The sequence below is a fragment of the Mustelus asterias genome, chromosome 7 (assembly GCF_964213995.1).
Source record: "Mustelus asterias chromosome 7, sMusAst1.hap1.1, whole genome shotgun sequence".
In the NCBI taxonomy this organism is placed as follows: domain Eukaryota; kingdom Metazoa; phylum Chordata; class Chondrichthyes; order Carcharhiniformes; family Triakidae; genus Mustelus; species Mustelus asterias.
The window spans coordinates 15,020,321-15,035,660 of NC_135807.1; the positions used below are offsets into that span (position 1 = coordinate 15,020,321).

Below are 15,340 nucleotides of genomic sequence, written 5' to 3' on the forward strand. Positions count from 1 at the left end.
TAATGGCAATGTCACTGAATGAGTAATCCAGAGGCCCAGGGGTCATGGGTTCAAATCCCACCCTAGCAGCTGGTGGATTTTAAATTCAATTAATACACCCAGAATATAATGCTAGTCTCAGTAATGGTTACCATGACAACTGGGCGGCATCGTGACACAGTGGTTAGCACTGCTGCCTCACAGCTCCAGGGACCTGGGTTCGATTCCCAGCCTCGGGTCACTGTCTGTGTGGAGTTTGCACATTCTCCCCTTGTCTGCGTGGGTTTCCTCCCACAATCCAAAGATGTGCGGGTTAGATTGATTGGTCATGCTAAATTGCCCATAGTGTCCCAGGATGTGTAGGTTAGAGGGATTAGCTGGGTAAATGTGTGGGGTTGTGTGATAGAGCCTGTCGGTGCAGACTCGATGGGCCAAATAGCTTCCTTCTATGATGATTGCCAATCCATGGTGGTATTATTTACATGAACTCAGTGCAATCACAAAGGGATTTCTTTTACACAGAGGGTGGTGGGTGCCTGGAACTCGCTGCCGGGGGAGGTAGTGGAAGCGGATACGATAGTGACTTTTAAGAGGCGTCTTGACAAATACATGAATAGGACGGGAATAGAGGGATTTAATCCCCGGAAGGGTAGGGGGTTTTAGTTCAGTTGGGCAACATGGTCGGTGCAGGCTTGGAGGGCCGAAGGGCCTGTTCCTGTGCTGTAATTTTCTTTGTTCTTTGAATCAGTCCAATTCAATGTCTGACCCACGTAACCTCCAGGAGGCTCTGGAGTGAGATCCGATCAAGAGTCTCGGCTACAATGTTTCTTGTCCTGACTAAGGCTAACTGTGATGCCCTCGTCAAGGTAGAAAACAGCACAAGGGTGTGGATTCAAGCTGGATCCTCCTTGATCTTTGCGGCTCTCTATGTTCCTCGGCCACGTCGGAAGATTTAACTCATGGTTTACAAAATTACCAATCTTAATTTATGGACGTTCAATCTGAAAACACATTTTTGGGTGCTCTCCTAAAAGTGTCTGCCCTTTTTGTAGAGGAACAATTGGAATAATTATACCCCTTGGACATTAATTGTTCACTTTTGTAGCTCAAAACATTTGAAATTTTCATCACCAGGACTTAGCACATTCAAGATCCTCTCAGAAATATCGCCATTTAGTCCCTTCCGTATGCCGAGCGCTGACCTCTCGCCTGAAGGATGGCTCTGCTGTGGATGACTTCAACTAATCTCTAAAAATCTCTTAATTTATATAATTGACCAGCAGACTTAATGGCCCTTTGGAAATGTCATTACAATAAAACTTTATAAATGGTTTTTTACACAAGGATTAATTTCCACTTTGAAAACAAAAATGACCACCAAGGATAAGAGATGTTATCCTGGCTGGGCTTAACCGGATCCCAACTTCCTGCATTATCTGATTTCACCAGAATTAGTGAAGGACTCCCAAGACACAGTGCTTGTTAGCATTGACGTCTATGGATGTGAGTGCCATTCCTACCCAGTATCGTCTTCTGGGAAGACCAATGTTTCTTTGTTAGTGACACAGAGGGTTAAAGAGCAATAGATCATTCAAGAGAGATCAAAGACCTACCGCATGGGTTTCATTATTCCAATGCATTCAAAGGCATTTTGAAAAATAGACTCTAATGTACATAGGGATATACGGTGGCACAGTTGTTGGCACAATGGTTAGCACAGCTGCCACACAGAGCCAGGGTCCCAGGTTCAATTCCAGCCTTGGGTCACTGTCTGTGTGGAGTTTGCACATTCTCCTCGTGTCTGCATGGGTTTCTTCCGAGTGCTCCGGTTTCCTCCCACAGTCCAAAGATGTGTGGGTTAGGTTGATTGGCTATGCTAAATTGACCCTAGTATCAGGGGATGAGCAGGGTAAATATGTGGGGTTACGGGAATAGGGCCTGGGTGGGATTGAAGTTGGTTCGGACTCCGTGGTCTGAATGGCCTCCTTCTGTACTGTAGGATTCTATGATGGACACTTAACTTGATTTTTCACTCTTCTTGAGCAGAGATCATCAAAGCACCTTTCTTAAATGAATGGTAAAGTGCTTATCCACCAGAAGATATTCATTTCACTTGTTAAAATCTGCATTGCCTTTTTTTTGGGCACAGAATGTCTTCCTCCACTACTGTGACAAAGAGGCAGCATTGAACACTCCCTGCTCAGGTGTGGCACGATCAAATACAAGCCTTGCTCCTTAATGTCCCAAGATGTGTGGGTTAGATGAATTGGCCATGGTACATGTGTGGGGTTGCAGGGATAAGGTGGGAGAAGGGGGGCTGGGTAAGATACTCTGTCAGAAAGTCAGTGCAGAGTTGAAGGGCTGAATGGCCTCCTTCTGCACCATTGGGAATTCTATGGCTCCACTACTATTCTCTATATAACAAGTAAATTAAAGCCAAACTCAAAACAGCGTAGTCTAGGCAATTGGGCGTTTCTGGACTGTAGTCAAACCTATTTCACACAAACAATCTTTGGTACCAGCAGGGAGACAGGGTTTGGATTCCAAAGGTTTGTGCTGAATCCCAAGCTGTTATCAGGGGGCAGAAACACCACCAAGTGCAGCGAGAATTTTAGCTTTCAATAGCAGGGAACAGTCATATGTTTATGGCACAGAAGGAGGCTATTCGGCCCATTATATCTGTGCCAGCTTTGTGCACTGTGAAATTAAATTGCAAAGCCATTTATCAGAGTTCCTACAGTACAGGAGGAGGCCATTCGACCCATTGAGTCTGCACCGACCATAGTCCCACTCAGCTCCTATCCCCGTAACCCTGCTAATCCCCCGATACTAGGGTCAATTTAGCATGGCCAATCAACCTAACCCGCACATCTTTGGACTGAGAGGGGAAACCGGAGCACCAGGTGGAAACCCACACAGAGACGGGGACAATGTGCAAACTCCACACAGTCAGCCGAGTCTGGAATTGAACCCGGGTCCCTGGCTCTGTGGGGCAGCATGCTAACCACTGTGCCACCGTGCCACCTTTATATTTATAAATATATTGTGGGCCATTTATAAATCATTGGTTTAGGATTTTCTTACAGAGGGAGGGAACATTCTCCTATAGTATACCGGATTAAAATAATTGTATTTCATATCAATAGTTATTTTAGTCTAACAAGATTTGCGGAAAAGCAGTTACAATTAATAAACTGTCCTTTATGGCCAGAAAAAGAATATCGTAGATTTCAAAAACAGAAGTTAAGATTTCTGGATGTGCTCGAATTTGGTAATGCACAGCGGATTATATATGTTAAACTATGATTTTTCTGTCTCCTGTCTGTCTTAATTGATCTACGGAGCTCTCGGTTTGAGAATGTCATTTTCACAGCATTGGAGATGGGAGGATAAGACGTCGCATCACCTCTGTACCCACAAACACAATTACAGCATTGACGGAAAATCAACTTGTGGTGCAGACTTTGCCTTGATATTTTATGGGGGTGAGTTGAGTTCCCCTGACATGGACGTCTTTCCTGGGGTGGGATTTTCCGGCCAGGCTCCAAAGCTGGAAAGTCCCGCCCGAGGTCAACGGACCTTTGCGTGGTCCGAGTCCCGCCCGCTACGATTCCCGTGGTGGGTGGGAAAGTTTATTTATTAGTCACAAGTAAGGCTTACATTAACACTACAATGAAGTTACTGTGAAATTCCCCTAATCGCCACACTCCGGCGCCTGTTCGGGCCAATGCACCTTTCGGACTGTGGGAGGAAACCTGAGCACCCGGAGGAAACCCATGCGGACACGGGGAGAACGCGCAAACTCCGCACAGACAGTGACCCAAGCCGGGAATCGAAGCCAGGTCCCTGGCACTGCGAGGCAGCAGTGCTAACCACTGTGCTACCGTGCCGCTTCTTGCCTTTCCTACTCATAAATGTCGTTAGATTGTACAAAGGTACATGTCAATTAAACACAGAGAATGTGAAAAATAAAACTCCAAATGATAGTTACAGTTGGTGGGGGCAGGGTCTTCATGCCAGGTCTCCATTTTAAAGTATAGAACTAACACTTAACTGGGTTTCTGTTATTGCAACTGTAATTTTTTTTAACATTGTACAAATTGTACAAGTTATCTCAGACACATGAAAAGTATATACTCACAGAAACATAAAACACCTAGGTATAAAATATAAAGCAGTGTAATAATCACTAGAAAGGACATGCCTTATTGCTACAGCGATTTTTGCTTTTTTTTCCGTACTGTACCACAACTTGTTCTGAGAATGTGATTTGCATAAATTATTCAAGTCTGAGAAACACATCTCAAATTCTACAATATTTAAAATAAACTTTTCTAACATATCTCTTTATTAAAAGAGAAATAAAAATGTCATTATGTAATTCTCTTAGGCCAGACACAAAGGTTTACACCTTAGTTGTTTTTTGTTGTTTTTTTTTTGTTTCCGTTTCTATTTACTTGCACAATAAAAGCTGCTGTTGGTACGAGGGTTTAAGACCCACCTAATGGTGCTCACACATTCACAATGCCTATGCATTTGTGAAGGTCTATGAATGACCAAAGAATTACCCAAACATGTATACTTCTAGCAAAAAAACCTTGGTTCCCATAGAAAGAATTCCAACTTTGCATTTTGGACACTTGGATGGATTCCGGTGGGTTAAAGCTGAGAATCCAAAACAAGGCAACGCTGCCACAACAGCTCCTCACCTCTGACCTCATCTCGTAAAGGTAAGTGGTTAATTTGCATAATTTATACAGGTTTTCTTTTACTAAAGAGCATTTTCCTTCTTTTATAAACCAGAAAAAAAAAACTAATCTCTACAGATAAACTTGCCCCGCCTCCAGCCACCGCTGCAGTCGGGGTATGGACACAGAAGCTGTACAGCGCAATCAAACATACTTACATCTTAGCTCATTTTACAGGTACAGCCATAATCAAGGCACAAAGATCTTCTACAAGTATTTTTCTTCAATAAAGTTGTACAAAATAATACATTTTACAGTCTGTACAAGATAATAATCAGCAGTAAAACAAACCAAAAAATAAACAAATGTAGGACTATTTGTCCACACATGATCTAAGCTAAGGGATCATAATGGACACTTTGGACAAACATTAGTGTGTGAGGGTACTCAGCCTTTGTTTGTAGGCCGAAGCAGTTTCTGTTCAAGATCTAAGATGTGGTGAGACTCGATAGCCCCATGGACCTCAGACAATTGCTCCTATTTGTATGACTTGGACATCCTGCCTTGCTTATTTGTATTTCTCGGCCATCACTGGCTTAAGATGAGTTCCTTTTCTTTCAGCCGTCCTGCATGTCTTAATGCTGAAAACAGTGAAACTATTAAATATCGTGGTGCTGCTACATTGTGTGAACTTCCTCGACAGTTTTTTTTTAATTACCCGATGCAAAAAGTGCCGTTTTCATCCTAATATATTTTCCCCCATCAAGTACTCTCAAGTGTCGTGTTGAAAAGAAACCCAGACAGGGAGAGAGGTCCGAGGGTAGTGCCACCATGTGCTGCCCGAGGACAGAGACGACTAGACGGTCGAGCTAGCAGCCTGCAGGGAGACAGGCCGAGGTGACACTCTGGTGTCTGTCAGACACAGACGGAGGTAGCCAGAGGGACTCTATGGAACCACAGAGAGGAAAAAGCAAAGTTTCGGAAAATAAAAAGTAGAATGTGCTGCACGAAAAAAAAATATGCGAGAGGAGAACACAGGAAAGTAAGGAATGAAGAAAGAGCGAGTTTAGAGAGCAAAGTTGACGCACTTCACTCGTATTTCTTCCACCCTGTGCGGGCACATTAAGAAAAAGGAATCAGGGAGTCCAAAAAATCAAGATCTCAGGTTGTTTCTCCATCACAACAGTTCATACTGGCGAAGATGCATTCTCTGAATAATATCTCGACAGTCATTGAATACCCTCCGGATGTTTTCCGTGTCCACTGCACAGGTAAAATGAGGGTAACAGTAATGCCGTCCATCTCCGCTCGCTGTGCTGATCCTCTGCAGAAAGACACAATGGCTGTGATTACGGATGGGCTGTCCAAGTTACTCAGATACCCGAACAGCGGCAGACGCATCCATTGCAACGTTACCCTCTTACTCTTTATCCGCAAACTAAAATCAGCAAAGCGGGCTTTCCTGTGTCACTAAAACAACACGGATGGGCATTTATATAAATCCTTTAACAACGGTTACGAGCTCCCAAGGCACTTTGCGGCCACATCACGAAACAAAGTTTAACACCGGGCCGCACAATGAGGTAGTAGATCGCTAGGTTTTAAGGAGGGGAGGGTAAATAGAGGGACAGTGTGGGAATTCTAGGGCTTATTAGGGCCTAACGAGCTGAAGGCATGGCTGTCCATTGACTGAGGGAGGAAAATCAGGGATGTGGAAGAGACCAGAGAAAATAGATGCAGGAGTGGGCCATCAGGCCCTTTGTGCCTGCTCCGCCATTCATCATGTCCCTCATAGCTCCAGGGATCTGGGTTCGATTCTCGGCTTGGGTCACTGTCTGTGTGGAGTTTGCACGTTCTCCCCGTGTCTGTGTGGGTTTCCCCTGGGTGCTCCGGTTTCCTCCCACACTCCAAAGATGTATAGATTAGGTTGATTGGCCATGCTAAATTGCCCCTTAGTGTCCTGGGATGTGTATGTTAGAGGGATTAGCAGGGTAAATATGTGGGGCTTCGGGGATAGGGCCTGGATGAGATTGTGGTTGGTGCAGACTCGATGGGCCAAATGGCCTCCTTCTGCACTGTAGGGATTCTATGATCATGGCTGATCATCAAATTTAATATGCTGATCCTGCCTTCCCCCCATATCTCTTGATCCTTTTAGCCCTAAGAGCTAAATTTAATTTCTTCTTGAAATCAGACAACAATTTGGCCTCAATTGACCAGAATTGGAGCACAGAGATTGTTTTGAGTTTAGCGTTAATTTAGATTATACGGTGGATTTAAGATCTGTATTATCTATAGTTCCTGTCATATCATTCCAGATCAAAATATAAAATGTATAATAAATATGAAACTAAATTATATTGGCACGCTGCAAAACAATGTTTGAAGGTACATCTGGGGGGAAAGAAGGGCAGGACAAAGATGGCAGAGGGGGAAGAGAGGCTCAGTAAAGCATTAAAGGGTGTACCGAGGATGAAAACCCTTGGGTAGGATCCACAATCTGGCATTTTTCTCAAACTATGCATTTTGGCATCATTCTTCAAAGTTTAAATTATTAAATAAAACATAAACTCTCCACTCAAAACGGAAAATGCTGTAAATATTCAGCTGGTCTTGCAGCATCTCACAGAAAATCACAGTGCAGAAGAGGCCCTTCAGCCCATCGAGTCTGCACCGACGCATGAAAATCCCACTTGCCAGCACTTGGCCCATAGCCTTGAATGTTATGGTGTGCCAAGTACTCACCCAGGTACTTTTTAAAGGATGTGAGGCATCCCGCCTCTACCACCCTCCCAGGCAGCGCATTCCAGACCGTCGCCATCCTCTGAGTAAAAAAGCTTTTCCTCAAATCCCCCCTAAACCTCCCACCCCTCACTTTTAACTTGTGTCCCCTCGTTACTGACCCTTCAACTAAGGGAAACAGCTGTTCCCTATCCACTCTGTCCATGCCCCTCATAATCTTGAACACCTCAATCATGTTGCCTCTGTCTTCTCTGCTGCAGTGAAAACAACCCAAACCTATCCAAGCTCTCTTTATAACTTAAATGTTCCATTGCAAGCAACATCCTGGTGAATCTCCTCTGCGCCCCCTCCAGTGCGTTCATGTCCTTCCTATAATGTGGTGACCAGAACTGCACACAGTATTCTAGCTGTGGCCTCACCAAAGTTCTATACAACTCCTCTCTGCTTTTGTAATCTATACCCCGGTTGATAAAGGCGAGTGTGCCATATGCCTTTTTCACCACCCTATTAACCTGCCTTTCCATCTTCAGAGATCTATGGACAGAGAGAGGAGTGTTCCTGAACCTGATGAAAGGTTCTGAACCTGAAACATTAATTCTCTTTCTCTCTCCAGCGATGCTGCCAGACCTGCTGAGAACTTCCAGCATTTTATGTTTTTATTTCTGATTTCCAGCATCTGCAATATTCTGCTTTTGTAAAGCTCCCACTCGGGTTCCTGCGCTGCGTTGTGTTACATGGAATTCTTTCCAACATTGCATCAACCTCAATTCAATACTTACAAGAAACTCGTCCCGTACAAAATATTTTGCTCTCGTGACTCTTGTGTCTTCCCCTGGCTCTGGAGTTGCTGTTCCCAAAACAAAGAAGCAATGAATTAAAATGAAGCCCAGTTCAAGAGGCGGTTTATTCATTGTTACTGCTCTGCTGTCTCTCACATCGAGGCCAGCTGAACTCAATCGCTCGATGAATCGAAGGCTGTCGGCAGACTCACCTCTGACAGACCTTTGAATTCTTCCAGAAACGAAATGAATGCAGGACTTGTTATACATTTAAAATCAAAATCAAAATTCAGTTGTACGGTTTCTTCAAATAATCTGATTTTGTAGAGAGGGTTTTGGGGCAGTGGGGGTTGCAAGATTACACCACTTCGGAAATGCAAGTTATTAAACTGTATGTGATGGCATTCCAGCCGTGAGACTTCAAGATGGCAATTAGCCCAGAGGGAATGGAAACAGATCGAGGGAGTGGATGGGCGAGAAGGACAGGACGGGGCTGCGGGGCGGGAGGGGGCTACGGGGCAGGATGGGGCTACGGGGCAGGATGGGGCTACGGGGCAGGATGGGGCTACGGGGCAGGATGGGGCTACGGGGCAGGATGGGGCTACGGGGCAGGATGGGGCTACGGGGCAGGATGGGGCTACGGGGCAGGATGGGGCTACGGGGCAGGATGGGGCTACGGGGCAGGATGGGGCTACGGGGCAGGATGGGGCTACGGGGCAGGATGGGGCTACGGGGCAGGATGGGGCTACGGGGCAGGATGGGGCTACGGGGCAGGATGGGGCTACGGGGCAGGATGGGGCTACGGGGCAGGATGGGGCTACGGGGCAGGATGGGGCTACGGGGCAGGATGGGGCTACGGGGCAGGATGGGGCTACGGGGCAGGATGGGGCTACGGGGCAGGATGGGGCTCTGGGGCAGGATGGGGCTCTGGGGCAGGATGGGGCTCTGGGGCGGGATGGGGCTCTGGGGCGGGATGGGGCTCTGGGGCGGGATGGGGCTCTGGGGCGGGATGGGGCTCTGGGGCGGGATGGGGCTCTGGGGCGGGATGGGGCTCTGGGGCGGGATGGGGCTCTGGGGCGGGATGGGGCTATGGGGCGGGATGGGGCTATGGGGCGGGATGGGGCTATGGGGCGGGATGGGGCTCTGGGGCGGGATGGGGCTCTGGGGCGGGATGGGGCTCTGGGGCAGGATGGGGCTATGGGGCGGGATGGGGCTATGGGACGGGATGGGGCTATGGGACGGGATGGGGCTATGGGACGGGATGGGGCTATGGGACGGGATGGGGCTATGGGAGGAGATGGGGCTATGGGACGGGATGGGGCTATGGGACGGGATGGGGCTATGGGACGGGATGGGGCTATGGGACGGGATGGGGCTATGGGGCAGGATGGGGCTATGGGGCAGGATGGGGCTCTGGGGCAAGATGGGGCTCTGGGGCAAGATGGGGCTCTGGGGCAGGATGGGGCTATGCGGCACAGGGTTGTGGGAAGATCCTACAGGCCACCAAAACATTCACTTCCAATACTTCTGAACTTTACAAATGCAATCAGAACACGTGAGCAATTAGTATTTCAAGGTAAAATGGGTGCATTCCCATGGCAACAGTTCAACCAATCAGAGTTGACTTGCCTTTTCTGAATTTAAACAAAATCCGGGGTGGGGGGGTGGTGCGGGGAGCGCAGGGATGGGTGGTAACTCTACCCTGGTGGAGTCTCCGTGGCCAGTGTCCAATTAGCACCCTTTGTCTAAATGGCCTCCTACTGTTCCTATGTTCCAAAAAAGGCTCGGCACGATTCATAGAACACTGAGAGCATTACCATCATCGGGTGTAGTATAGCGTATATACTCTGGAAAATAATCTTCAATTTTGGATTTTCCTGCCAACACTTTCTCGGCCAGAAGGTCTTGCTTGTTCAAGAAGAGGATGACAGAAATGGTCCGCAGCCACCTAGTATAAAGGGACAACAGCAAGCACGTGGTAAAACAGCTCATTCTACTTAGGCTGTAGACTGTAGTGTTAGCTGGGATTTGAGTAACAGTCACAAACTGTAGTACACATCGTAAGTAAAGTTTATTTATTAGTCAGAAGTGGGCTTACATTAACACTGCAATGAAGTTACTGTGAAAATTCCCTAGTCACCATGCTCCGGGGCCTGTTCGAGTACACTGAGTGAGAATTTAACACAGCACTTAACCAACAGTCTTTCGGACTGTGGGAGGAAACCGGAGCACCCGGAGGAAACCCACGCAGACACGGAGAGAGCGTGCAGACTCTGCACAGACAATGACCCAAGCTGGGAATTGAACCCGGGTCCCTGGCGCTGTGAAGCAGCAGTGCTAACCACTGTACCGCCATTTAAATCTAACATGGCTGAAGGGTTACTTGCAGCTCACCCAGCACTTTCTTGTGTCAATGTGGATTTGGGTTTCTATTTGTCTGTGAAATATTAGTTTCCTAGTGTGGAATATAAAGCCATGGAGTCTGCAGTGACAGGATGTGTTTAACACGATTACATAGTACACAGCAGGGCATATAAGTGGCATGGCGGTTAGTACTGCTGCCTCACCACACCAAGGACGTGGGTTCGATTCCAGCCTTGGGTGACTGTCTATGTGGAGTTTGCATGTTCTCCCTGTATCTGCATGGGTTTCCTCCGGGTGCTCTGGTTTCCACCCACACTCCAAAGATGTGTAGGTTATTTGGATTAGCCATGCAAAAAATTGGCCCTTAGTCTCCCAAGATGTGTACCTTAGGAGGATTAGCAAGGCTTACAGGGATAGCGTGGGATGCTCTTGGAGTCAGTGAAGATTTGATGGGCCAAATGGCCTCCTTCTGCGCAATTGGTGGGTAGCAGTGGAAGGGTGCGTTTCTGAATGGAGGGCTGTGACAAGTGGCGTTCCTCAGGGATCAGTGCTGGTACCTTTGCTGTTCGTAATATATATAAATGATTTGGAGGAAAATGTAACTGGTTTGATTAGTAAGTTTGCGGACGACTCAAAGATTGGTGGATTTGCGGATAGCGATGAGGACCATCAGAGGATACAGCAGGATATAGATCAGTTGGAGACTTGGGCGGAGAGATGGCAGATGGAGTTTAATCCGGACGAATGTGAGGTAATGCATTTTGGAAGGTCTAATACAGATAGGAAATATTCAGTAAATGGCAGAACCCTTAAGAGTATTGATAGGCAGAGGGATCTGGGTGTACAGGTACACAGGTCACTGAAAGTGGCAATGCAGGTGGAGAAGGAAGTCAAGAAGGCATGTGGCATGCTTGCCTTCATCGGCCGAGGCATTGAGTTTAAAAATTGGCAAATCATGTTGCAGCTTTATGGAACCTTAGTTAGGCCGCACTTGGAATATAGTGTTCAATTCTGGTTGCCACACTACCAGAAGGATGTGGAGGCTTTGGAGAGGGTACAGAAAAGATTTACCAGGATGTAGCCTGGTATGGAGGGCATTAGCTATGAGGAGAGATTAGAGAAACTTGGTTTGTTCTCACTGGAGCAACGGAGGTTGAGAGGAGACCTGATAGAAGTCTACAAGATTATGAGAGGCATGGACAGAGTGGATAGTCAGACGCTTTTTCCCAGGGTGGAAGAGTCAATTACTAGGGGGCATAGGTTAAGGTGCAAGGGGCAAGATTTAAAGGAGATGTACAAGGCAGATTTTTTACACAGAGCGTAGTGGGTGCCTGGAACTCGTTGCCGGGGGAGGTAGTGGAAGCGGATACGGTAGTGATTTTTAAGGGGCATCTTGACAAATACATGAATAGGATGGGAATAGAGAGATATGGTCCCCGGAAGGGTAGGGGGTTTTAGTTAAGTCGGGCAGCATGGTCAGTGCAGGCTTGGAGGGCCGAAGGGCCTGTTCCTGTGCTGTAATTTTCTTTGTTCTTTGGGATTCTATGATTGGTGGGACCACATCTCGAGTACTGTGTACAGTTTTGATCATCTTATTTACGAAAGGAAATCAATGTGTTAGACGCGGGTCAGAGATACCTAGGATGAGGGGGTTATTTTATGAGGAAAGCTTGGACAGGCTGGGCCTGTATCCGAGTTTAGAAGCTTGAAAAGTGATCTAATTGAAACATATATGATCCTGAGGGGACTTGACAAGGTGGATGCTGAAAGGATGTTGTCCTTGGCCTTGGAGAGACTGGAACCAGGGAACACAGTTTAAAAATAAGGGATTCCCAATTTAAAATGGATGCAAGAAGAATTTTTTCTCTCAAGATGGTTGTGAACTTTTGGAAGTCTCTTTCTCAGAGAGTGGTGGAGCTGAGTCAGTGAATAATTTTAAGGCAGAGGTGGATAGATTCTTGACCAATGAGAGAGCCAAAGGTTATCGGGAGTAAGCAGAATGTGCAGGTGAGGCCCCAATCAGATCAGTCATGATCTTATTGAATGGCAGAGCAGATCTCCTCCTGCTCCTAGGTCATACCTTTCTTCATATGTATGTAGCATGCTGTCGCAAACCACAGCAGCCCCCAAACAAGGCACTGAGAGTTGTGGCCTTCAGAATGTTGGGCTTATGTAGAGATGGAAGCCATTTAGCCCAATGTGCCTGTCCCTCAACAAACATCCTCACAAAGAGTTTGCTCCAGGAACAGCAAATAGACTTAGGCAAATGTCACACACGTGTAAAATATGCACCATCAAGATATATGTGAGAGAAGACATCTCATAGAAACTTATAAAATTCTAGCAGGATTCGAAAGGTAGGTTCAGTTAGAATGTTCCCGATGGTGCGGGAGTCCAGAACGAGGGGTCATAGTTTGAGGATAACGGGCAAACCTTTTAGGACTGAGATGAGGAGAAATTTCTTCACCCAGAGGGTGGTGAATGCGTGAAATTCACTACCACAGAATGTAGTTGAGACCGAAACATTATCTGATTACAAGAAGAAATTAGATATAACTCTTGGGGCTAAAAGGGTCAAGGGATATGGAGGGGAAGGGGGGGATCAGGATATTGAATTCGATGATCAGCCATGATCAAACTGAATGGCAGAGCAGGCTCGAAGGGCCGAATGGCCTACTCCTGCTTCTACTTTCTATCAAGCTACATTGCAGATAGCTACGTTACATTCGTGTCCCCCCCCCACCTACCTCCACTCAGTGTCACCCGCTTTGGTTGCGGATCATTAAGTATATATGTTTTTATATATATGTTACAAGGTTTCAAATTTTATGCTGTACCTGAAATTGGTCACAAGTCCTGCAGCAATGTAAAAGAGTGTTTATAAAGTGTATTACATAAGGTACATTTTTTGTCTGTCCTTTAACCTTTGGAGGTTATAGTTCATTACTGTGCCCACACAACAATGTTCTCGCCAGCCAGATCGTCACTGCTTCTCAGAACAGACCACCAAATACCACACAAGGAGATGTTGATGGGGGAAGATGAACAGAGGTGGGAGGAGGCTTTTCTGGAGATTAAGGCTGGGTCAAACGGCCTCGATCTCTGCTGTAAATCCTATGTAACAAACGGAGGTATCTGAAGTTACATCGTGTAATATGTTTGGTTTCTCCCCCACTCCTGCTGTGATTATACTTCCTCAGACGTTGATCGTTCTCCAACATTAGTCCAAGTGGCCACTCTTTAGCCAAGAGCCCATGCTGAGTGTTCAACGATGGAATGTATCGCTGCCAAACCCAATTCCGACCTCACCTAACATCTGCACTTCACATCGACTCCACAGCAGGAGATACTGGAGACTGAGCATAAGTGGGAATGGTTAGCTGACATTCTCCCTGGTTCAGGCAGGCTAAGGCCAATTACGGCACCTGCAACATTATCCCTGTTACAGTTAACTAAGATGTGAAGATGCCGGTGTTGGACTGGGGTAAACACAGTAAGAAGTTTAACAACACCAGGTTAATGTCCGACAGGTTTATTTGGTAGCAAAAGCCACCTTTTGGCTTTTGCTATCAAATAAACCTGTTGGACTTTAACCTGTTGTTAAACTTCTTACAGTTAACTAACTCAGCACAGATAGGATATCAAATCTAGGACCTCCTCTCTTTGTAGCCCGTTACCGCAATCACAAAGAAGGGCATCAAAGGTATCGATATTATTCCATTTAAAACCAAATCACTTGCAAACATAATCACAGTTGGAATTTCTAGACTTATATTTCTTCATGTAATTTATTTTGAAGAAGTCCATACAGGATTTCCTGCTAAAGTTGAGATAATAATCACTTCACTCCCTCCTCTCAACCCTTCAATGGAGTTGAGCGAAAAGAAACTCACACATGAAATTGGGAAAAAAATCCAGGCAGAAATAAATATTTCTTTCTTTTAATGGAAGTGAAAATTTATTTTCGGCTGACGACACGGTCTATTTCACTTCTACGGTGGACTGAGTAAATTGTGCAGGTGTCTTTCTGAATTCCGAATCAAACTGAAAACATTTACCATCCCAAAGTGCCTTCTGCTCAACAGGGTTTGAATCCGCCAGGCCCCTTCTCAGGTTTTCCACAATCTGCGTGTTATCCTCTAGACAGGAAAGCTTCAAAATGTTTTTCAAGTTTTTTTGTATTTCTTGAGATGTGGGCACTACCGGCTAAGCCAGTATTTAATCCCCATCCCTGACTGTCCTTGAGAAGGTGCTGGGAGTCTCCTTTATGAACCGCTGCAGTCCATGTGGTGTAAGTACACCCACAGTGCTGTTAGGGAAGGAATTCCAGGATTTTTACCCAGTGGCAGTGAAGGAACAGCGACATGTTTCCAAGTCAGGCTGGTCAGTGGCTTGGAAGAGAACTTACAGATGGTGATGTTCCCATGCATCTGCTGCCCTTGTACTTGCTAGGATGTGCAGTTTTAGAAGGTGCTGTTGAAGGAACCTTGGTGAACTGCTGCAGTGCATCTTGTAGATGGTACATGCTGCTCTCACTGGATTGTGGCAGAAGGAGTGAATGTTTATGGCAGAGGATGGGATGCTGATTAAATAGGCTTCTTTGTCTTGGATGGTGTCAACGTATTGTTGGAGTTGGACTCATTCAGGCAAGTGTGGAGTATTCCATCACACTCCTGACTTGTGCCTTGTAGATGGTGGACAGGCTCTGGGGAGTCAGGAGGTGAGTTACACGCTATAGAATTCCCATCCCTGAGCTGTTCTTGTAGCTAGAGTATTTATATGGCTGAT

General features: G+C 46.3%; 1 protein-coding gene across 2 annotated transcripts in view; it reads right to left on the bottom strand.

Moving 5' to 3' along the window:
- Positions 1–3,147: 3,147 nt before the first annotated feature.
- Positions 3,148–15,340, bottom strand: part of LOC144495579 (guanine nucleotide-binding protein G(s) subunit alpha-like) — a 395,016-nt gene continuing 382,823 nt past the window's right edge. Inside the window, exons 10-12 of one of the 2 annotated variants that reach the window (XM_078215715.1) lie at positions 10,006–10,136; positions 8,189–8,256; positions 3,148–5,991 (exon numbers count right to left, since the gene is read on the bottom strand). In XM_078215715.1, coding sequence (XP_078071841.1) covers positions 5,845–5,991; positions 8,189–8,256; positions 10,006–10,136 — 346 coding nt within the window. In that variant the 3' untranslated portion in view covers positions 3,148–5,844. The remainder of the gene's footprint in view (positions 5,992–8,188; positions 8,257–10,005; positions 10,137–15,340) is intronic. The other variant, XM_078215714.1, reaches the window with a different exon arrangement.